Genomic DNA, 24,597 nt, shown 5'->3' with positions numbered 1-24,597 from the left:
TTGTGGGGCGAGGAGGCAGGAAAGGACACTGGCCTTTGATCTTGGGCCTTCCCTCCACCAAGTTTGGGCCCAATGTGTGTTAATCCAACCCTGGCCACTCTCCGGGTGCCTGGATGTGACAGCAATGCTCAATATAGCTCAGACTGCCTTCCCTTAACACAAAATCAATACTGTGTTACAGTTACAGGCTTTAGAAAACAGTGACTAGTTTTACTCACACACACACACACACACACACTGCAAAAAAGGCAGAACGCAGTTGGCGAGTCACCTTAGTAAAAAGTGTGGCAACTGCTGTTTTATGCTCAGCTGGAGCCACAAGGCCACTCAGGATGCGTCTTCACTGCAGCTGCAAGGTGTGATTTGCAGCCTGGATAGACAGACTCACACTAGTGCACTAAAAATAGCAGTGTGGATCCAGCAGGATGGGCGGCAGCTCAGACTAGTCACCGAAGCTTGAACCGAAGGGATCAGGTGGGCTCGACTTCAGTGGCTAGCTTGAGCCACCACCCATGTTCCAACATCCACATTGAGCTAGCGCAAGTCTGTCTACTTGCGTCGGGACTCATACTTCCAGCTACAGCGTAGACATCTTCAGAGCCCACAGGCAGCCCCAATGGATGCTGCTGGCCAAGAGAATCGAAACTGGAGTTCACTGGGCATATGCACACCACCAGTAAATATTTTTTAGGAACAAGCACTTGAAGAACAAGTTTTGTTTGCAATGTATTCAGCTTTGCAAACCTGAATTAAAGAAGAAACCAAATTTAAACACACTGGATGGATATTCTTGGGCTAACCCTGAAGTCCACAGGAGTAAGTGTTTCTACTTGGATTTAAGTCAACAGTTGCCTCAGTAAGGACTTTATGATTAAGCCTCTTTTTCCCCATTGTGTACTTGTTTAAAAGTTGCCAAAACAGGTACACCTCTACCCCGATATAACGCGGTCCTCGGGAGCCAAAAAAATCTTACCGCGTTATAGGTGAAGCCACATTATATCGAACTTGCTTTGATCCGTCAGTGCGCAACCCCGCCCCCCCCGGAGCACTGCTGTACCGCGTTATATCCGAACTCGTGTTATATCGGGTCATGTTATATCGTGGTAAAGGTGTAACATTTATTTTCAGCAAAAACTTATGCAATCGTTGCACCTAGCAAATCCCCCTCATATGCAGTTTGTCTGCAATATAGCCTAATGCTTAGAAGACCACTGAACATTCTTGTCATCCTACTCCAGGCAGTTATAAAATCCTGGCACTTTGAAAATGAAAATAAAAAACCTGACTGCTGATGCGTCTTGCATTTCATCCTACAGCTGAAGTGTGTATTTCCCCCTGCACATGGCTAGCTATTAGTTTCTGCAGAGGACTGATTATTGTAATTAAGTCTCACTAAGTATCTCATTATGAAGTAATACATCACTAACAAGATCCACTGCAGTTATGCATGAAAGTGACATGCGGAAGTGTACAGTTTTAACATTATGCTTTCATAAAAAGGAGAGCTACACAAATATGAAATTAGTAACTCATTTATTGAATATATATGCAATGATACCAATAAAAAAAATACTGCAAACTACAACTTTGGAAGTAAAGCCAATATAACAGGAACAAAATATACATAACATTGCAGATAGGAATGTGTTTACCCTCTTTATACATTCCTTGTCTTTACATCTGATGTAAATTGATGTTAAAGCTGGTCTAATCTGAGTGCTTTTCAATAAGCAACAGTCCTCCAGAATCCTTTCAGGGTTGAGATGTCTCTGCTGACTACTGAGTGTGCATACATATGCATACATAGAAACTGCTTCAGCAAGTATATATAAATCAAGAGCTGTGCTCTGTTAACCTCCATCATTACTATGGTGGAATCTGTTTATAGTGAAATGGAAGGAGAGTTACTATTTGTTGCAATATACTTTCAGTCCTCTAATAGTTAAGTTTTGCTGTGCTGATAATGAAGGTTAATTCCACTAGCATACTGGTTCAATTTTACTAATCTTCTTGGATTATAGCAATTATCACATCAGATAAGTGTGACATTTCAAGGGGTGGGGTGGGGTGGGAATATCATCTCCTCTGCTCTGGTCTAAGAAGTTACCCCTTCCTATATGGAACAACAGTAAGAAGCAATTCCCGGCTGCTGGTCTTGCTACAGCTGCTGTCCATTAGAACAGTGGTTCTCAACTGGGGGTTGGTGTACCCCTCTGGGGGTACACAGAGGTCTTTTAGGGAATACTCATCTAGATATTTGCCTAGTTTTACAGTAGGCTATATAAAAGCACTAGCAAAGTTACAAACTAAAATTTCAGACAGACTTGTTTATACTGCTCTATATACTTTAAGTACAATATTTATATCCCATTTAATTTATTTTATGGTAAAAATGAGAAAGCAAGCAATTTTTCAGTAACAGTGCGCTGTGACACTTTTTTGTATTTTTATGTCTGATTTTGTAAGCACATAGTTTTTAAGGGAGGTGAAACTTAGGGTATGCAAGACAAAATCAGCCCCCTGAAAGGGGTACACTAGTCTGGAAAGGTTGAGAACCACTGTACTAGAAGGTGAGACTTGGGTCCAAATTCAGCAAAGCTGGCACATGGAGGTGTAATTATGCCTCCCTAAACCAGCAAAGTCCTTGTACGCAAGGGAGATTCATCTTTGTGGAGTGAAAGTGGTGTATTCACTGCTGCCCTCCATGGGTGTTGGCAGGTGGAATTCCCACCAGGGCTCTAGGAACAGGTTCTCCTGTTGGCAAACACCTGCTGAATGAGTGAACCCTTTAACCACAGTGCCCATGTCCCCTTTCCAACCAGTGCCACCTACACTGGTGCTAGGCTGACCCTTTGTAGCTTCCCTCACAAATAAATGTGTGGCCACTTTGTGCCACCACCTGGAACCTCTTCAAACGTGTATAAACCAGAGTCTCAGGGAATTTTGCCAATAGCCTTCCTCCCCCAGCTCCCAGTACCCTACAACTGCTCAGGTAGACAGGTCCTGCCAGCTCTCCCTGGGAAAAGAGCAGTAGAAGGGATCTTTTTAAAGGCAAGCCCTTTGCTGATATAATGAAACTATTTAATATATTATTTTGTGGAAAAAATCTCCCATTATAGGTGGGTTCCAGGAGTCTCTTGAACAGAGACACACTGCTCTTGTGGGCAAGAAATGCCAAAAAGACCTAAAGTAACTAAATTCAGGGAAATCAGTTTCATAAGACGAGTTTTCTTAAATTCGAGATTGTTTTCTGATCGTGAGATGAAAACAAAAGCTGCCTATTTGGAAAAAAATGCCAGGAACAAATAAACCTTATTAATTTAACTAGTTAATTTAAACAAATCTATTTTACCTATAAAGCACATTCATTACTTCTAACCTCTGGGAAGGCAGTAAATGCTGCAGAATAATCTTCAATATATGCTTGCAAAGATTACATTGCTTTACAAAAAAGACAAACTGTCCAAAATTTCAAGCTAAAATGCACATAAAAAGACAGTAATGGCAGTATTTCATCTTTAAAAAATGATGTAAATGTTGTATACCTATCATACATTTTCATGCTTATTAAAACTACAGCTAAGGACATAGGAGATGTACAGTAAATGCACTGCTGAGGTACATTTCTTCTAAATATTAACACCATGACAGAATTACTCCTCAGCAAGTGATACTACTTGGGAACATATAAATACAATTTTTACATTGTAAGGCACTTTTACCCAGCATACATGACAAGATGAAGTAAATTAGAACATGAATTTGAGGCTTGTAACAAAAACTGCTTTCGGTATTGACTTTTAGTTTCCATGAGTTCTGAATTAATGATGGTTTAGTCAGCCCCAATGGGTAGCCAGCCACTTGCTCTTCTGCTACTCAAAGGTAAAGTGTTGTTATTGTTGCTAGTGGCATGCGGAGAGATAAATGATTTTACCCATAATGAATTATTAGACTATTAAATCCAGCAATCGACACAATGTGAATTAGAACTTAGTGAAAAATACAATGATTATATTGGCAAATCTACCCCATTGTACCTTTCATCCTTCCTTAACCAAAAATACAGTAGTTGCAAACAATAAAGTGCCTTTATTCCATGGGAAGGCCATGTTTGAGGCACGAAACCTAGAACCTAATCTAGGCAGGGTGACAGCCATTTTGCATTCTGAAACCGTTCTGCGTAGCTGAAAAATGTTCATATTCTAGAAAAAAGCAAACACCTTGGTAAACAATCTCAATCAATCTGTCATTGCAATTCAAGTCATGCCTTTAATTTTGAAAGTTACAAATACAAAATAAGAATGATCAATGGCATGTTTAGAGCAGTAACTGAATATTTTCTGTACACAGTAATATTTCTACTAAAACTGCATTTTCCCCCAAAACAGATTGAATTCTAACATGGTAAAGTGTTAGAAATTTAATATACAACAGTTGAGTCCCTTGAGACATTAAAGAAACACATGAAAAGACAATGACATGTTAAATCTTTTAAAAATACAAGTAAAAAAAGGCTACAGAAACTTGTTACAAATGAACTGCTTCTTAATATCAACTGCAGATGAACCTTAGCTGTTTTTAGTCAAATTGTCAGAGTATCTTGCTTACTGCTTTACTTCAAATCTAAACGGTTTATTGGGTATTCAGAAAGAGCCAGAACCCTTCCTAAGCAATGAGATGCCCGGAAGCATTAGAAAAGACTTAGTTATTAAGTTAAGTTTTTGGTTTTATTTTAAATGAATCGGCTGATGTGCTTCAATTGGACCAGCAGAAGAAGCTATTTATCAGCAACTAGACATGCCAGAGCTGTATGAAAAAAGTTAGGGAACTGAGCTGTTAGATTTGGTATAATCTAAACCTGATTATTCTCTAATGGAACATTGACCTCTAGGTATATGAAATGCCATGGCATGATTGTTGATTTGACAAGAAAAATTAATCAAATGCTAAAAGCATTAAGAATGGTAAGAAGATTTTCTTATATAGTGGTCACAAGATTCAAAATAAATACTGATTTCCCCCCCCCGCCCCCCAAGTTGATTCCTTCTCCTTACAACACGTGGGACCTGTATATGTATTTTGGACAAAACATGAAGTGTTCCACGCAACACAGAGCACTTGAGCTATGGATGTCAGATAAGGTGGCTAAATTCCATAGAAGTTAAAGTAGTAACTCTTCGAAATCTAAAGACGTTGGGTTGCAGCTTCCAAAAGTTAGTTTGAGTCACACTTAGTGAGAGGTTCTTGGTACGTTAGGAATATAGAGGTGGACTGTTGGGGAAAGAACAAACTACAGCCCTTTGGCATGAGTACGGAAGCTTGCAGCTTGTAACCAACAGCTGCTCAAGTAAATCTCCAGCAAGGAATGCTGGGCAGTAGGAACAATCACAACAGGAACAAACTGAAAGGTTCAAGCATGCTTCTGCGTGCACTGAGTTCTTTTTCTACTGTGTGCTTTGCAAGCAAAAACAGAGAGCGATTTCCCCCCACACACATTTATCCTCCATATTTTGTATATAAAGAAAATGCAAAACTCATGAGTTACCAGCTTGTTACCACCATGGACTTGTCTGTCCATGTTGTGAATTAATCTTACTAAGACTTTCCCTTGGTGCATGAATCCACTAAACAACTTACACATTCCAAATCTTAGATTTTTATTCAGTCCAGAAATATAGAGCTTACTTCATTTCAATGTCTGCCTTAACTTTTGACACTGTACATATTACATATCATTTATATAGTGTTTCAATTTTTTCCAGACACTGCAGACTACAAACTACATAATATTGACATGTAAAACTCTGCCACTTATTGAAGGCTCACACACATGAACGTTTCAGGCAGTTCAATGAAATTTCTAACAGAATCGGGCCGTAAAAAGTTACTAACCCTTTTCTGATCTTAGAAAACAATTAAAAAGTATTAGTAGTTATGGATGTCTTATTCATTCCCAGTTCTCTAACTCTGTCCCTTGAACCTGTTTAAAAAACGATGAAAACAATAGTAAATTTAAAATCATATAAAGAGAAGAGCATCTAACAGATCTGACATTACATCTACATTTATCGACAGACGTGAGACCTCCCTAATATTATTATAAAATCAGCTGAAGTTTAAAAAAAAGTTCCTCATTCTTCTGCAGTACACCAATAAAAAGAACTTATCTGCATATACTAGATTTAAACATTTTACTGTGATTAACTACATCAAATGAATGTTGTGTTTCTCAGTCTCAGTAACAGAGCTGCCAGGAGTAACTTCCATACCTAGTTTCCATTGAGTTGTTGCTGAGGAATGCTACTATGGTCAGAGCCTGATTTCCCACGGCTTTTGCTTTCTCTTTCTTCATCCTCTTCATCCCTTTCATCGTTCCCACTATGGTTTTTACAATAGAGTCTAAGACAATAAAAAACAATGGAGGATTTACCAGGAAACAAGTAACAGATCTATATTTTAGAACATTCTGGGCTCTCTCCACTAGCGAAGAGGCTCATTTTAAAATTGTGTTGAATTAACGTATAAGGCACCTGTCAGACATCTGACATTAGAAATAAATATTAGCTAGCCTGACTAGATCACTGGCTAGAACCACGGGCTCCTGTTACAGGGGCAAACCCAAGATCACTAGCCAAACAAAAAAGGGAACAATTCCCAACTGACAAAAGATAACAAAGAAGGGTTAAACACAAAAACAAAGACAGAAGCCCCCAAAACGGTCAGCGGTACCCATGCCTGTAAAAGCCACTGCCTCATGTCCTAAAAAGCAACCAGGGAGGAACACCAGCAGACCTCCTTCTGAGAGTTCCACCGCCAAGAACCTCAGACTGAGAAAGCTCTATTAACCTGTGCCAACCAACTGTAACAGCTGGGCAGAGAGAAAGATGTAGTTCATCATAGGATCTGCTAATGCTAACAAAGCCTATTTACTCTCTCTTTTTCCTAAAAAGTAACCACTACCTATTACACTAGCAAGCTTGTTCCAATATAGATAAGGCTGTGACAGCATTTTCATTACTTTCAATGGCTTACATCTTGCCTCTGAAAACTGACTGAGATGTACCAAAGCATAAACCTGGGACAATTAAAAAAAACCTTTAAAATAAAAAATCAGTTTGATTTTGTCTAAAATGCAGTATGGGTGTTTAATGATTGCATATGTAAAGACCTACTTTCTCTCAGCTCTACCGTAAGAGAATGACCAGGGTCAGTACCAGTGAGTTCGAAGAAGTTTTGTGATAGATTTTAGACATAAAATCTACATGATAAAATGGATCAGAAGCTCTGTTCTCATGAACATTTACATAACAAAAACAAAGACACTCTGAGGGAGAATGGGCGCTCATTAAAAAAACAAAAACAAAAACGGATTTTGTGTGTGCCAATTTGTAATCAATTTCATTTTTTCATGGCTCTTAAGCTATCAATCGGAAACCAATAAATAAGTTGAAATAAGCAGAGGAAAGCCAGGCTCCAGTGCAGTCTTTATAGACTAGCACAGGCAAAAAATTTTTAAAACCGATTAATTCTAGTTCTCAAGAAGCAGTATGGCTATCACACTGCTCATAGAATGCCCCCTTGTGGCCAAAACGAGATGCAATCTGTAAACTTTCATTGCAGTAGGTTTGTGGTAGCAACTGGGAAAGGAGGTTGGAACAGTACAGAAATAGGAAAAAAGATATACTCCCTTAGGGATAACTGAAGTAACATGGCAAGAGTTTACCTGTGACTTCAGCAATTTGAGTTACAGATTTCACTAACTGGAGAAAAAAAATATTTGTTTCTTTTTTATTTTTTAAATATTTAATGTATTTTTAAGTGGGTATATGGAAGTTCTGAATTAAGTTAGGATCACTAAAAATATTTTGTAAACGTTTGAAAGTTATTTTGAAAATTATATGACAGTTATTTTCATTCGCACAATATTTTTCATGTTTTATAATAAACTTAACAGAAATACTTCCACTTTTGCATATGTATTTATCCTCATCTGACTTGGTAAAGTGAGCTTAAATAGCTTCAGGTTAAAGAGAAAAAATATGAAGTCAGTCCAGTGGTCTAGTGTCAATGATCTACAATGCCACGAAAAGCCATGGTGTGTCAATTAGTTGTCTGGCTCTATTGCTCCCTGGTTTATTAAGGGCAAAGAGCATTCTGACAGCAGTATGCTGAACCTAATTGGAGAGGAAGAACCTCAGAGCAGTCAAATAGCAAGACCTTTGGCCAATCAAGGATGGCTGTTGACAGGAGCACCCATCCAATTCTCCTAATTTGTTTGACAGTAACGATGCAGGGCCTTGGAACAAAAGGAAACGGAAATTAAAGTGGGAAGAATACAAAGACTCTCCGAGCTCTGTGCAGAGAAATTTATTTTTGCCACTGTGTTGTAGGATAGGATTGCTTTAAAAAAGTTCTAAAAACTTTCTCTACATTTATAACAGAACTTGATTTAATTTATTTTTCTATGACACTCAACTTGACCAAGATGTTTGAAGTAACAAAACTGATTGCACAAGCTTTTACCTAACTAGCTTTTGAACTGCAATAGTCACCTTATCTGAACTTCCAAAAATGTGTGATAGTTTTGCCTAGTGCCCGCAATGCAGCTGAGTGATATGTTAATCAGCATTATTGCATGATCAGAATGTTTTATCTGAATATAAAAGCAATTCTTAAAAGTTCTCTCAGGGTACGTCTATACTACCCACCACATTGGCGGGTAGTGTTCGATGCATCGGGGATTGATTTATCACGTATTGTCTGGACGCGATAAATCAATCCGCGAATCGACGCCCGTACTCCACCTCGGCAGGAGGAGTAAGCGGAGTCGCCGCGGCAGTCGAGTCGCTGCCGTGAGGACGGCCAGGTAAGTCGAACTAAGATACTTCAACTTCAGCTACGCGAAAAGTGTCACTGAAGTTGCGTATCTTAGTTCGAACCCCCCCCACTAGTGTAGCCCAGGCCTCAGAGGAGATCAGAAAAAAATGTTATTACAGAATTAACTGCTAGAGTTCTTACTTGTAAATTCCTCGTGACATATTCTCAATGTATTTAGCTTTGTCTTGTACTCCACAGTGGTAATGGTAAGTCTTGATACAGGCTTTAATTTCACATCCAATAGTAGCCCCCGGCTGACTGCAAAGAGTGCATTTCTGTTGAGGGGGGGAAAGACAGTACTCTAAGTTGTGGTGTTAATCCATTTAATGTCTTGTCGCTTAATGCTCACTTTGATGTCCCCAAATTTTAGTCAAACATGATGAAGTAATTTTTCTTGTAGCACAAACTTATCTTAATATATAGTAAGCCAGAAACAGTTTTAAATTTGCATCAATTAATATATATGAACAACAGAGTACTGTTTTGCCTGTCTGCTGCAAAAATAAGTAACGGCAAGATTTGCACACATAAGTTCTATTTTGTTGCTCTTGTTGAAGTTGAAGCTAGCTTTTCCAAGTACCAAAACTCATTGAATATGAATTGTGTTTTAGGCAATGATAAAGTATTATATTTTTTCAGATGGTAATGGAGTTCCATATGTTACTGAATTCTAATGTTCATGAAACAGTGTGCCATATTTTACTTATAAAACATACCTGAGTGCCTGTCACAAACTCTGGGGCCCTTATATGCTTTAATTTTCACACTAAAATGTCATAACATGCTGCTCAGACCATTCAAAAATAAATGTGAACCAACAGACATAAGATGACGACAAAACACCTCCCAAGCAAGCATCCTCATCATCATGAAAAGTTCCTCCAAGCTTCAGCCTAGCTCATGTCATGGGAGAAAAGATGAGCCTTGCAGATGCCCAAGTGATTAGCAAATCTGGCCCTGGACCGACCAAGGGGATGTGAATTTGAATCCAGGAGCCGTGCTAGTAACTGAAGACTTTAATAAGGTAATATATTTGGGGCCTTTGAGACCCCAAAACAAGTATTTAAAAGATGCAATTCACCAGAGATATGCATGGGATTCATCTTCCTTTAACTGGCAATACAGAGATTCAGTGTCCTTTTAAAGTGTGTTGAGAATGAACTAGCCATCATTTAAAAAAACAGAACAAGTTTGAAATAAGTCAATAATTACACAAATTGACACTCCCATAACCTATTTAGCAATTTCATGCCATACAGATTCTGCAGTATGGAAAACAAACTGTCAATTCCTTCCTTTCTATTATGGTCCCCAAAGGGCCAACATACTGCATTCACAAAGTATGCTGTAGTTAATTACTGTGGTTTTTTTTTTTTTTGTTGAGACACTTTATCCCGATACCTAGTAGTGACAATATATTTAAATTGTTTTCTAAAAAATTAAGTGGAAAGGTTTGTTCAGATAAGGAAGAGAGAGAGAGAGAGAGAATTGCAATATACTCCCAACAGAAATCACTGAAGCATTCCTTATAAACCCAGAGACACATACCATTCTTTTTCCTCTCCTGATCTCCTGAAGTACAGTTTTAATATCAAAATCACCAAACTCTGCCCTTGATGTTGTTGTTAGCTGGACAGTGCCAGAAGAGAACAACTGTAAAGCAAACAAATGCACAATAACGTTAGGAGGTTACAGATATGTGGCCATAAGAAGATGAAGGAGCAGGAACAACAGAAGGGGATGCACCGTACTCAATTATCTGCTGGTGAACTGTGCTTTGCCAATGAACTAGAAAAAAATTGCAGATTAAGCATATCAGTAATTTGGATCTTCCTTCCAACGCCCACTTGATTGCTTCAATTATATGTGATTGCATTTCAGAGGATTTTTTTTTGAATGACAAAGCAGTAGTTAAAGGATGATTAGGATAATGGAATATACGAAGCAATAAATGAGTACCGCAGTCAATTAAGACACTGAAGACATGCTTTTGTTCTGATAAGGATATTTCATCTCCACTCGCTGCCCCACCTAAATAATTCAGCTTACTCACACTGCCAATACCAGTGCCCTGGAGAGCCAGAAATGGTGACAATGGGACATTTCCAAGTAGTCGCAAACCTCATATGTTTCCATTACCTGCAGCTTTTATTGGCTGAATGCATTTCCTTTTAAGTTAGGCCAACATCGCTCACAAGACTTAACGATATAGTATATGCAGTAAAAGCTCTTGAAGGACTTCAGCTAATTTGGACATTCAAACAGAGGTGGAGAAGAGATCACGCGAAAGTCCAGCTCAACTTTCAGACAGCAAGTAAACAGAAAAGAATTACCCTATCTCAATTGGATATGTGCCTCTATTTGTAGGATAGGAAAGACAGTCTTTTTGCAGGTACTGGGATAGCGGGCTCAGGCCCATCCAAAACTAAAGACCAGCCCCCTCAACCAAGGGGGAGGAACCACCAAATCCTGGCCACAACTGAATTTGGGGGACAACAAATGCAAAAACAGGAACAGGAGTGGGGGTTGAAGGTTCATAATCACAGTTTTGGATGGGGACACTGACCAGAGAACCCTAGGCACTGCCCACTGCTCCTCAAAGTCCAAGGAATCACTCGACACGACCAAGAGGAACTCTCATAGACTTTAAGATCCAAAGGGGTCATCATGATCATCCAGTCTGACCTCCTTCAAGTTGCAAGCCATAGGACCTCACCCACCAACTCTTGTAATAGACCCCTAACTTCTGGCTGAGTTACTGAAGTCCTCAAATACTTCAAGGTACAGAGAATTCACCATTTTCACTAGCTTGAATCTGCAAGTGACCCATGCTGCAGCATAAGGCAGAACTCTGCCCAAGTATGTGATACAACAAGGAATTGGAAACATCACACCGTTGCATAGCATCCTCCTTCAAGCAAGCTTCCTCCTCCAGGTCTGGTGGATGACCACCTTGGCCAGCGCCAGGAGCAGGTTGACAAAGTCTCGTGACTCTTTGGGGCCCTGGATAGGATGCTTGTATATAACCAGAACCTCAACAGGAGGTTACAGAGGAGCCACAAGAGGGGCTGCAGTCTGACGCACTCTACATAGATATGCGCCAGGTGTCCCTCTTGCCGCAGAAGGGACTCTCTAAACCACACCAACTACATACCCGTGCTCACAGCACCATGAAAGAGCCATCAAGTCTCATATCTTAGGGGTGCTGTGAGACCAGACTAGAGTACAAGCTGGCCACCAGAGTTCCCCTCAACTCCACAGGTTGCAGCAGGTCCCACCACTTGGTGTCAGGGCAGGACACGAGGGCGAAGAAGTGGGTGGTACAGAGCATGTAGAGATGTTCATGTGATACAATCTGGAGATGGACCAGCTGGATGGTGTCCAGCTGAGTCAGGTGGTGTATCACAGGCATCTGGGGGTTGCAGGGTAGGGGCCTGATGACAAGCTCTAGAGGGCCAGGTGTGAAGGGTGTGGAGCACTCTCTGCAGGATCTGCCCAAGAAAAGTGAGAGAAGTGGGTGTGGGGGGCAAGGCTGCACTCACCTCCTTGAGCACACAACAGGGTATGCACAGGGAGGGCAACCCCATATGCTCACCAAGCACCACAGGCTATACTCATTTCCTCCGACTAGCCCAAGTGGTCTCAGATTCTGGTGACAGCAGCCAAGACCAGTCTCTGGTGCATCAAGGAGGACTCCAACACCCTTACATGAAGATTAAGGTAATGTACCAGGAGTTCAAAAGCCAGGAGGTATTCCCCCTCAGTAGCTGCTACAGACCTGGTCGCTGAAACAAGCTTCCGGGTCCTGTGGAGGTCCTGGTAAAAGGCAACATCTCAGAGAGGTCTCAGGGGAGACCTCTTGGGAGGTAAGGCGGTATTAATGTTTTTAAGGCAGCAGAATGGGATGCAGCAGGATTATATTCTATTCCTACCTCTGCCACGAACTATGTGACTTTGGGCAAGTCACTTCATTTCTATCTGCCTCTGTTCCCCATCTGTGAAATTGGGGATAAAACAGAGGGATAAGAGGCTCAGATTCTATGGCTAGTGATGGAGGCCACAAAACTACATAGATCAGAGGTTGTAAATAGATGGACTGCAAGCCAAATTTGGATCAGACGCTTTTGAACAGACCGCAAAATCTTTGTATTTATTTATCATTATTGGGGTGTGAAAAATGTTTCTCTGGAGTCTGGACCTTGACCAAGAAATCTGGACCTTGACAAAAAAAACAATTGACGACCCCTGCCAATCTCCTATCCCAAACTGTATTGTCTAATATTACTGTATGCTATTAAACAGCTGTTTTCACCCAGAGATGAATGCATCAATTCCTTTAGGTGGTATTTTGTGATCCTTTTGCATGAAATGAGCTGTATTATGGAGATGCCAGTTTGGGCTCCAAATTTAAATGCGAGTTGAGTTTTGCACTTAAAGCACACATCTACTCGGTTATAAATGAATGGGAGCTCTATTAGAGCTCTGTTAGAATATCACTGTATTTTCAGTTTAATCTGCTTCTCAGCATTGGAGCTCTTCTTTCCCAAACTCATGCATACAATAGAGCAAAGAATACTCAAAAGCGACAAATAGTGTGGCTCTCCGCTTAGTGAGGCTAGCCATATGGAGAAAATTATATAAAAAAAAAAAAAAAAAAATCTACCAGCTGCATTGGCTACTTATTCATTTCCAAGTACAACTCAAGGTGTGGACTTTGTTTTGTACAGCCCCACCTGGATCAGGACATAGCCATATGAAAAATGGAATTCTCTGCTTATATTCTTCCAGAGCCACTGAGATCAGTTGATGCACATGAGTTAATAGTTCCCTAGATGTGATCATTTAGAAGCAGGGAGTTTCCAGTGGGGAGGCACTGACTCCCCATCTCTTTTGACACCACCTGAATCAACTGATCTTCAACGCATTGTGCAAAGCTAATCGGTTTCTGCAGGTTTTTTTTTTTGGGGGGGGGGGTGAAGGGGGGAAAGGCCTGGGGCCAGAGGGCATTAGTGGTATTTTATTTTGGGGTGTAATCTTTTAGTTCAAATTATTTAATGTTATTGGAGTTATATTTTTGTTTTTTAAACACTGTACATACACGCACCTAGGTACAATGGGATTACTTTTATTAAAATGAGTCTACCTGAGCTAATTCCTCCATCTCTAAACATAGTCAACATAGTCATTATCAACAGTGCCTCTGGTGAAAATAAATGAACTGCTCAGCTCACAACACTTTAGTCGTCGGAGAGATTACTGGAAGCACAGGCTGTATTAATACATAACTACATGTTAGGGCACTGTACTAACAATGCATCATATGGCACGGCAGTTCAGAAAAATTAAAACCCCACACTAACCCAAATATTCTACTTACCATACACTTATAGTGTGCTGCTGCCTTTTTGGCATTAAATATATGAAGCTTTCCTCTAGCTTCATTTTCTTCTTCACCTGCATGACAGAATCCACATTTAGGTTTTGTATCACTGGGACTGCTTCTGTGGGGAGACCTGTCTCTCTGAAAGAAAAACATTTTACTAAAATATACTGCTGGGTTCCAAGTAAGGTAATAATTTAACAAGTCTCTGGCCACCAGCTGGAGACTCAAATGCTAGTTTAATTTCAAAGACAAACTTTCTTCTAAGAACTTTAGCTTATTTATATTTACTGCTTACATAGGAACTGCTTTCTATTTCATCTGTGCCATGTGAGGATGTAGATCTAGTGTCTTCTGACTGCCCTTTGAGATTTGTTTTTCTTGGCTTTCCCTTACGACCCCTCTTTTTTCCTTTGGGAGGTGAAGGCTCCAATTCGTGTTCATTGACACCTTCTTCTAAATCTGCTTAGAAATTAGAAAACAACATCAAGTAAATCTCAAAAATGAAAACTGTTTTACAAAAAATTATATAGGAAAAATAAATGTTTTTTACTATTTTTCTTGCCCATGTTTATAAAAATTTATTATTTCCAATTAAAAATTTGTTTTACAATCTTCAACCATCTACCATTATATATACACACACATCACCTAATACATCTCTGAAAACTACTGTCTAAAATGTTTAAAGTTTCTTTACAATCATACACAATACATTTAACATTATGTCAACATCCCATTTCAGAGCTAAAATCTGACTTTAGATACACATGCTAATCTCCTGCTGAAGGTAATGGGAGCTGAGCAAGTACCTGAAAGCAAGAATTGACCACACCCATTGGTAACCTCATTTATTCTAGGTAATCTGCTGCCCTCTATTAAACAGCCGAACCTCTATTTTGAACCAACAAGTGCTCTTTGCCAGAATGAAATTTGATTTTTTTTTTTTTTTTTTAAATGAGAAGCAAACACCAATGTAAGTCACATTCACTAAGGAATGCCTCTCTCTCTCTCTCTCTCTCCTTGCTTTAATGCTTGAAAGCTTCACAGCTTGTTTAAAAGGAAATTTCATCCATTTTGGTCATTCCAGTGACATGAACATTTAGAATTGTAAAAATCATTTATCTCCATGAATAAATTATAAAACAAATTTGAATATAACATTTTAGTTACAACATACTTTTAAGTCTACTGATAGTGGCAGCAATCAGCTAGCTGGAGAGCAACCTCCTGACACTGGAAATATTACAGCCCGAAGACTTAAGTGGTTTCTATAAACAGACATTTTATGTATTATATATTAAACACAAATATGTTAAAGCTGGATTTTCATGGCCTTTACATTTTTTGATCCTCCTCTCTTGACATATGGGTACTGTCTGTTCTCAGCAACTCAACTATCTTATAACTGCTTTATCAGAAGAACTTACAAGTAAAGGTTCCCTTAAAATGATAAAGTACTAAACTTTTAAAAATCATTGTTATCAGATATTAAGCCTGGGTTCTTCAAAGGGGCCTAAAGGAGTTAACCATCCAACTTCCTTTGGCTCCTTGGAAAACACCAGCCTAAATGTTTAATTGCTTCAGCCAGCTGTAATCAAACACTGAACATCCCCCTTTGATTATTCAAAATGTGTAGTTAACACAGACCTAGGGCAAACCTTTCAGGCTTGTTTACTTTGTTGCCCAACTGACTTGCATTTAGTATTAAATAGCCAGTTCTTGCGCTCAGTTGCTAAGAACTTTCCTGACAGTCAGCCATTTATAAAATCAGTCTTTTTATAAAAGACCAAAATGCAGATTTGACAGTTGGATTTTTCTATGGAATCATGCTCTGTACACATTCCTAGATAAGTTACTCTTCACAATCCAAAAAAAAACAAAGGTGTAGATGAACCCCTAAGTGGAATGGAGTCCAAAGTCAGAAGATCTGATCTCCCCCTTTTTACAATAGTGACAAATGTAGTGTTGCTTTTTATTTAGGCATTACGAGGACACCTATCACCAGGATACCCTAGCCTCCATACCTAAGCAAGATATTCCTGTTTCAGGACCTGAACACTGTACCACAAATCAGAAGATTCCAATTTACACCATTTTTGTTTTTTCCAGTTCTAGGATATGACTAAACCTAGTTGCATGTTATTCTACCCTGATGGTTAACCTAGTGTACGTAGCCAAGGCTTACAAAGATCAATTCCTAACCCTTGGATATATCCCACTGCTATCATAATCTAGCATAGATGACAAAGCCTTGGCCTGAGACTTAACATACAAACCATTCCTATCCTCCCTTTTTACTGCAGCTGTTGCCAGTCTCCAACAGGACTAGACACACTTGCACTTCTCTTAATTGAGGAGAAAAGACTTATCCACATGCTTCCACCACAGGTTAAATACAAGCTCAAATATAATGCCTAAAAAGCATTTTTCTGTTGTATGTTCTGAAAGCGGCCAAAATTTGAGAAGCTATGTAATTCTCACAAGTTTCTGTAAATCAATTTGGATTAGATTTGCCAGGTTTATCAACAATACACATTTTTCTCAACCTCTACGTAAACTTAATGAGTCAACCTAGCTCACCAGGACCTACTTTTTAGCAGGTAATAGGTTTTATTGAACCAACCTCTGTCGGTGAAAGAGAAACTTTCAACCTGCACAGAAGAAGCTTATCAAAAGCTTGTCTCTTTCACCAACAGAAGCTGGTCCAATAAAAGATATTACCTCATCCACATCTTGTGCACCTCATATTCTAGGACCAACACAGCTACAACACTACAAACTACTCTTTAACAAGAATATATGCCACATTCCATAGTTTAAGATACAGAGGGGCAACAAAGCAGCACATTTTCTTTCTTTAGTATATATATAGTAGGACCTAGATTGTGGCGTGAAATACAATTAACAATTTTATTGTTAAGAGTTTGAGAGCCACAAAAGATGACTGCCATATTAGCCTAGTTTAGTTTGCGTTTCAGATTAACTGTTAAAGACCCACAATCAATATGGGTATGGAGTGGTGAAACCCAAAGGGAACATCAGGCTCCAGACTGGGTGTGACAAACTGAGTCCTATACTTCTGAGAAGCACTTCTAAAGAGTGGAACCCTATTTTATCATGTCCCTCCTCACATGCATGTAATTCTGGGTCCTCCGCTAAAATACTGAAGTCTTTCAAATCCTAGCCTTAAATCTTTCATTTATAGTAATCATAGGTGTTTCTTGTAACAGTAGGTAAAAAAAATTCAGATACATGTATAAATTGGTGTCCCTTTAATAATCAGTGTTTGAAAAGTTCAAATTGTTCCTTCCAACATACATTTGTCTACGCTGGATTTCACCCGCCATAATGCTGTCCAGTCGCCTAGCTTTGTTAAGTTTTACCAGAGTCCCTCAATATTTCAGTCTTGACTACCCTCAATAATTGCTTGTCAGACACAAATTTTTCCACCTCTGAGTCCATCCTCTGGCCCCAATAATTAAACACTTGGGACACTGCTCTGCTCACTACCGTCAGTGCTGAAAATAGGACTATCAATAATTAGACGAAAATGAACATACATGATGAAAACCAACTTATTTATAAATAACTGTCACAGGCTCATGACAGAATCCTCTCTGAAATACTTATTTTGTACTTTATTTGCTCTCTTGCAAGAGTTGTTTTAATACTAAAGATTTAAACAGCAAAAAGACCATACGTTTAAAAACTGATTTTATGAAGTAATATACCATGAGGAAAGCTGAGGATTCCTAAAGAAAAAGCCCTTTCTGCCCCAAAACCAGCATCTCCAACAAAGCTCAGAATTCACTGAAATCCACACACTGTATCCCCCTTTCCTGAAGGTGGATCTCTGTCAATAAAAAAAAAATCCAAGATAGATTCAAGTCCCAATCCTACATACAGTGTGAACCTGGGACGGATTTCGAAGGGGCTCTTGTGCTAGCGTATCTAGTTTCAGGACGGATTCCTTGGAACGGGAGTTTCTCTCTTAGTTGCAGCACTAAGAACTGGTAGAACAGGACAGAAAATAAAAGCCTGTAACCAGGCTTAACACAGCAGCGCCCTGGAGCGTCTTCGCTATTCAATAGACAATTTGGTTTGTGCCCTATCCCTCCCCTCGAGCCCACTGCCAAGCTTACCCTGTTTCCCTGGCATCTGATGGTTGGGTGTTTCCAACTTCTCATGTCAGCTTGAACTAAGGGAAACACAAAAAGTTGTTCAACACCTCCCTGACCATATGAAGTGTTATCATGGGCCCCACCCATATTGTGAAATCCCCTAAGGTTCCCTAGATGTTCTTCACCTGCCCCCCTCCCCTTCCCCATTAGCCTTTCATAACAAAGTCTTATGTCAGATAAGCTGCCCTCAAAAGTCCCTAAAATGCTGTCCCTGAAGAAGCGAGTCTTACACGCCTGAGATCCAGCGTGTGCTCTCAGAATAACATAGTCCAGAGACTATATTCTCCATTTTCAGATGACAAAAAAAAATGTTTTAATCAAGAACATACTAACTTCAGATCAGCTGACAAAATCCAGGAGTGAGAGAGTCGCATATTTATAGCTTACAAATCCACTATCAGTACCAAGCAGTATAAATCCGCTTTTTATACACAGTTGACTCCACGGGTTGTCAGCCTGGAGGTCCCATTTCTTAAGGGGTTGAGGGAGTGTCCCTTTTGTTATGGGTAGAAGGAAACTGGGTCCTGAAACTTTTTCCTGTTTTAATGTGGAGTCATGGTATTGAAGAGGTTGAGATCCACTAGTTTATTCTTTATTGTGTGATCCTTAATTATGTTGGGGATTTCCTCCCCTTCTTTAAAACGTAGTGTTAAAGCAAAGTAACACAAATAACTATATTAAAGTAATTTTAAGATGGTGACAAAGCAATAAAAAGGAGGACATTTCAAATGGAGGCTAACGCTGCTATATCTAACTACCAAAGGGGTCTCTAGACTGCAATGCAATAGCACAGCAGAGCAGTTACACAGGAGGAAAAGAGACTCAAGATGATAAAATAAGGATGGTACTAAGCAAACCTGATTGGTAGGGTTTGTAGAAAGTGGTATTGTAGATACGGGGTTCAAGTTTAGATATTGTGGAGATGTCTCAGTGTGCTTACTTTTATTAAATCTACACAAAGTATATACATTTTGGTTTAAAATTGTTAAAGTGCATTACAAATAAAGAAGGATTTCTAGAAATCAGAGCAAGTCAGTATTAAGTTTTATAAAATAAAAGGGGTTTAAATTAAGAAAGAACAAAAAAGTATAAGCTAAACGATAGTTAAGGATAATAATGTAAAATATTCTTTAAAATATCAGAGGACTGAAAAATAAAAGAACCACAAGGTGGCAATGTAATTATTTTTACTGGAAAAGAAATGGCAGAAAAACTAAACAGTTTCTTTGCATCTGTATTTGATAAGGAGAATGTGACTGCATCCACAGATACCAGTGAGGATAAATTAGGAAAGATTGACATAAAAGTAGTGGAAAGTAAGTATTTGAATACGTGGACAAATCACCAGGTAGCAGTAAGTTACATCTATAAGTGATGTGAAATTACAGATGAAAATGTTCAACTGCTTATTTTCAGGAAATCTTTTTGATAATGGAAAAAGACCAGATCAGAGGAAACTATCAATATGATTCTAAAGCATAGAGATTTTCAGGGGAAAAGGCTTAAAATTCCACACCTGTAAGTCCAATTATTATTTTATATTTTCAAGTATACTAGATTCCGCATAGAAACCAGTAATGACATGGACCTTGACCAAAAGAATGTATCGTCTGAACAGCATTTATATTAGGAAGTGTTTTAGATTATTTGTGTGTATAATTTAAGGATGCTTTTGTAAAGTTTGACACTGCTGACTATGAGATACTGCTGTCTCACCTGAGAGAGGTGGCAGGAGACTAGGGTAATGTGTTGAAATGATTTGAGTCCTTCCTGAAAGGACACTCCCAACAAGTAATGATGCCATGCACCTGCACCAATAGGCCCCTCACTTGTGGGCTTCCACAAGGATCAGTTCTCTTTCTGGTCCTTTTCAATATTTACATACAACTACTAGTCACTCAACACAGACTCGAGTGCCAGCAATACGCAGATGGCACACAGCTATGCCTATCCTTCATCACATATAATCACACCACTACCAACATGATGGCCCAATGTTTGGGTGAGACCAGGTCATGGATGAAGTATAGCTAGCTGAAGTTGAACTTGAGCAAAATAGAGGTGATGCTAGAGGGAGGAGGGAAGTATTTAGAGGAATTTGCAGGCACAGTACAGTCTCCTTGGTTGAAGGTTCACATCCACAAATGGTCATTTCAGTCTATAGTCTAGGAGTACTGTTGGATTTCCTCACTGATCCTGAGCTCTTAGCATTACTCACAAATGTTGCAGTGTTTCTATCATCTCCAGTTGGCTACGAGACTCCATCTCATCATGGCAGAAGAAGAGCTGGCCTCAGTTATTCAAGCCTTCATCATCTTTTGGCTGGATGACAGCAATGCGGTATACCTGGGCATGAAACCTTCAGCACTTCGGAACCTCCAACTACTATAAAACGCTGCAGCACAGTCTCCTCAAAAACAAACATCCTACTCTCAACTGGCTCCAGACAGAATTCTCAATCAAGTTCAAGATATTGGTCCTTATCTTGAAAGCGTTCCATGGCCTGGGCTCAAGATACAACAGAATCTCAGAGTTATGAACACCTTGGGAATGGAGGTTTTCCATAACTCTTAACAAAACGTTACGTCTGTTCTTCCAAAAGTTTACAATTGAACATTAACTTAATACAGCTTCGAAACTTTACTGTGCAAAAGAAAAATGCCCCCCCCCTTTTTTTTAAGTAGTTTATGTTTAACGCAGTAAGAGTAAACCTCATCTGTGAGAGAGACAGATCCTTCACCAGGACTGTTCGGAGACTTTGGAATGAACTCTCCCACAAACTAAAGATAATCACAAATCTCCCTACTTCCCAATCCAAATGCAACACACATTTATTTGACCTTGCCTTCCCTAAAACACACATCAACAGGTATTTTTAAAAATAAGTTTAAAAGCCCCTACTAAAACAAGACACTCCACTGCACACGCTTGTCCCTCTCAAGAGAGGATGAGAGTACAAATAGCATGTGACAGATGTGTAGTCTCATTGCTTAATGCACTACTTGAAGGCACTCAGCTACTACAGTGATGAGTGCAGTATAAAAAGTCTCACAGATTCAAACTGAAGAATTACATAAAATCTTCCATAAACACAATGCACTGTTTCAATATCAAGGTAAAAGATGCTTCTTTTCCTCTAGTTATCGAGTGGACTTTTTCCATGGGGAGAAGTCTTTGCAAATCAGACTATTGAAACAGTTGCTATGAGGATGTTTGTTCAGACTTTTAGGATGGAGTAACTGCTTTTTGACATAACATGTAGACATTTTGGGCACATATTTAGAGGAATAGTCTCCAGAAGATACAAAACAGGGTGTCTCTGGTTAGTTGGGCCTAATCTGTCTTCTGCAGAAAGACTATGCAACCTCTCTGCAGTAGAATGGAAAGATAAGAGGACCAGACCTTGTGAGTTAGGATGCCATTGTGGTTTTTACATGTGACTAGAGAAGTGTGTGCATAGTTAGGCAACTATATGGTGTGAAAGGCGTAGTGTACGCCTGACATTAAAGAAAATGGGGCTGCATCAAGAAGCATTTACTCCTGACTAAAACGCAAATCTCATCCCAGATGAATCAGAACATTGTCTAAATCTGATGCCAATATGTCTGATGTTTTTCCTGTTGGCATCTGGTTTATGCAGAGCACAGAATAAAATAATTGCTTTGGTACAGAATGTGCTATTTCTGAATGGGTCTGCTAGAAAAATGTTGTCCTCACTCAACTCCCTGAATTACATGAGATTAGATCAAATATGAAGTTTGTAAAGAAATAAAGAGCATGACGACTAATGGAATCTTTAGATTTCCATCTGTGGAAAGACCATTCCCTTTAAATCCCTGAGAGCTTTGGGTGCAGCAACTGTGGTAATTACGGACACTTCATTCTCTGACCTCACAGCTTCCAGGCATCTGTTCTGAACATTAACAATATGTACAGTCATATGGCCTCTTATTATTCTCCATTTGATTACTATGTAGCAGATGTAAAAGGAATGAGATGCAGGTGTTCCTTTCTTGAAATATTCCTCATCAGTTAAGTAAGGACAGTTTGGAAGGGCTAAGACAGCCCCATTCGGGGAACTGAAGGATATCCGAGTTAGTTTTTGGCCATCAATTAGTCCCAAACGAATATGTTTAAAATCATAAAGCAATAACGTATCAAAGCTATAGGGCCAGATTTTCAGAAGAGTTCAGCATACAGCAGCTACTGTTCTAATTGGGATGCTGAGCACTTTTTATTATCTGGACCATACTCTGGAATGAAGAGGTAAAATTTACCATCTTTATAGCAATACTAGCAATCAAGGCTATTGGCAAGGAATTCCTCTGAGAAAGCTCTTGTCTAGATTCCGAAAGGAGAGTTAAATTACTGAAAGTTTTCTTCTTATTCTTGAGGATATTCACAAGCAGGTACTTAAGTATGTACGGATATTCAGTAAGCCTTACTTTAGGAATGTTCCTGGAACAGAACACAAGCACCTCAGATAAGTATTGTCCCAGTTTTATGCAAGACCAGGTACTTCTCTGCACTGAAGAAGAGAAAGTGATATCTGTGGGTTGGTTGCCTAAATTAGAATACCAGTAGCACACAAAAAGTGGACACTACACTAATGCCCTGAAAGTATTAACTGGTTCTAGAAGTAGGCCGTCTTCTACCCCAATGGCAAAAGAAAAGTAGGATTCTACCCCAATGGCAAAAAAAAAAAAAAAAAAAAAAAAAAAGATCAGACAAGGGACAAACTTGCAGAAAGATAAGACTGATTATCCAATACGAAGTAGACTATTGACAAAAATTCTGTTAATCTAAGAATGATAAAAGTTTAACATTTGAAGGACCTGTAATTGCCCTGAGAGTAAAGCATACAACTGACAATCTTAGTTCTATTCCTGGCTTTGACACTGGCTTACTGAGTGACCTTGAGCTCATCACTAATTCTATGTCCCTTAGTTTCCCCAGTTCACTTGGAGATCCTCAAATGTAAGGTAACAAAGAAAAATTATTTTTGAACCACACCATAGAAACAACCAAAATGACTGACCAAAATTGCAACTAATGAAGGAAAATAAGTATGAGTCAACTTCAGTCCCAAACTTCTCAAAACAAATACAATTGTGCCAAGTTGCGTAACAATTCAACTAATGAAATGCTGTAATATCATTTACAAGCCGAACAGAACAATGATAGCAACTCCCACATGATGTTGGGTGTTGAAAAAAAATCCAAGAGCCCACTGGGTTTCCCAAACAAAATGTTTAATTTGGGGTTGGATTTTATTTTATTTACTAGATAAAAGATTTCTAAGCAGTGAGAGAAATAAAAACAAGATCTAGACAGTTTAGAGGACAGTGCATTTCAAATAGCTCTCAATCTGCTCTTCTGAACAGCTGCCTCCAAACTACTTTAACTGACATGCTCTTCTAGTTAGTAGGAATACAGCATATAAGATTCCAGCTTGATCTCTATGCCTATGCAGTGACAACTAGTTAACCCTTGAGTTGTTAGATTAAAGCTACTGTGTAGAGGCATGCATCTGTCTAGCGTACCATTTGGATTTTATTGCTTCTGCATCTGAGTGAAGAGAAGAAATATAGATTCATCACATATAGCTCTGATGTCATGTGAATGCTGGACCAAAAAAGAAATATTAAAGGAGATCAACAATTTGCAAGACCAGAGAATGACTAAGTATAGCTTTTTGTGCCACCAAGCTAAATTTATTAAATTTAAAAAACAAACAGAAGACACTTCATACTCCTGGGGGAATTCTACACCACTACTCACGTACAGAATTTATGTCCCCACAAATTTCTTTGCTTCCCTGCAGAAAAATGACTTTGTGATGGGGAAGCAAAGGGAAGCCACAAAAACAGTTATGCGACCCTCCCTTGCAGTATGTTTCAGGAGCCCAGAGCAGCCGGCATAGAGGTAAATCACTGTGGGGCAGGGGTTGGGACTAAGGAAGACCCAGCTGGTGGCGCCTACCTTGTGCCAGGCTCAGCTGCTAGTCCTGGCTGGGCTGGGCAGGACAGGACTTCCTCTTCCCCTGCATGACATCTGGGCCAGGTTAGACCCACCCCCAGATTTCTCCCCCAGCTGTAGGAAACTCTGCAAACTCCACTGTGATCTACCACCTCTGTACAGCCAGTGGCCTGTGTT

General features: G+C 39.4%; 1 protein-coding gene across 7 annotated transcripts in view; it reads right to left on the bottom strand.

Moving 5' to 3' along the window:
* Positions 1 to 1,516: 1,516 nt before the first annotated feature.
* The window catches only part of PHF6 (PHD finger protein 6), a 44,632-nt gene continuing 21,551 nt past the window's right edge, over positions 1,517 to 24,597 (bottom strand). For 5 of the 7 annotated variants that reach the window (XM_054040108.1, XM_054040104.1, XM_054040105.1 and 2 more), the window contains exons 6-11: positions 14,556 to 14,722; positions 14,255 to 14,398; positions 10,426 to 10,530; positions 9,019 to 9,152; positions 6,270 to 6,399; positions 1,517 to 5,980 (exon numbers count right to left, since the gene is read on the bottom strand). In XM_054040108.1, the coding sequence (XP_053896083.1) occupies positions 6,270 to 6,399; positions 9,019 to 9,152; positions 10,426 to 10,530; positions 14,255 to 14,398; positions 14,556 to 14,722 (680 nt within the window). In that variant the 3' untranslated portion in view covers positions 1,517 to 5,980. The remainder of the gene's footprint in view (positions 5,981 to 6,269; positions 6,400 to 9,018; positions 9,153 to 10,425; positions 10,531 to 14,254; positions 14,399 to 14,555; positions 14,723 to 24,597) is intronic. The other 2 variants (XM_054040110.1, XM_054040111.1) reach the window with 2 other exon arrangements.

Source organism: Malaclemys terrapin, chromosome 9 (assembly GCF_027887155.1).
Source record: "Malaclemys terrapin pileata isolate rMalTer1 chromosome 9, rMalTer1.hap1, whole genome shotgun sequence".
Lineage (NCBI taxonomy): Eukaryota > Metazoa > Chordata > Testudines > Emydidae > Malaclemys > Malaclemys terrapin.
Note: the sequence above shows the minus strand (reverse complement) of the source record. Positions and strands in the feature narration are given on the sequence as shown.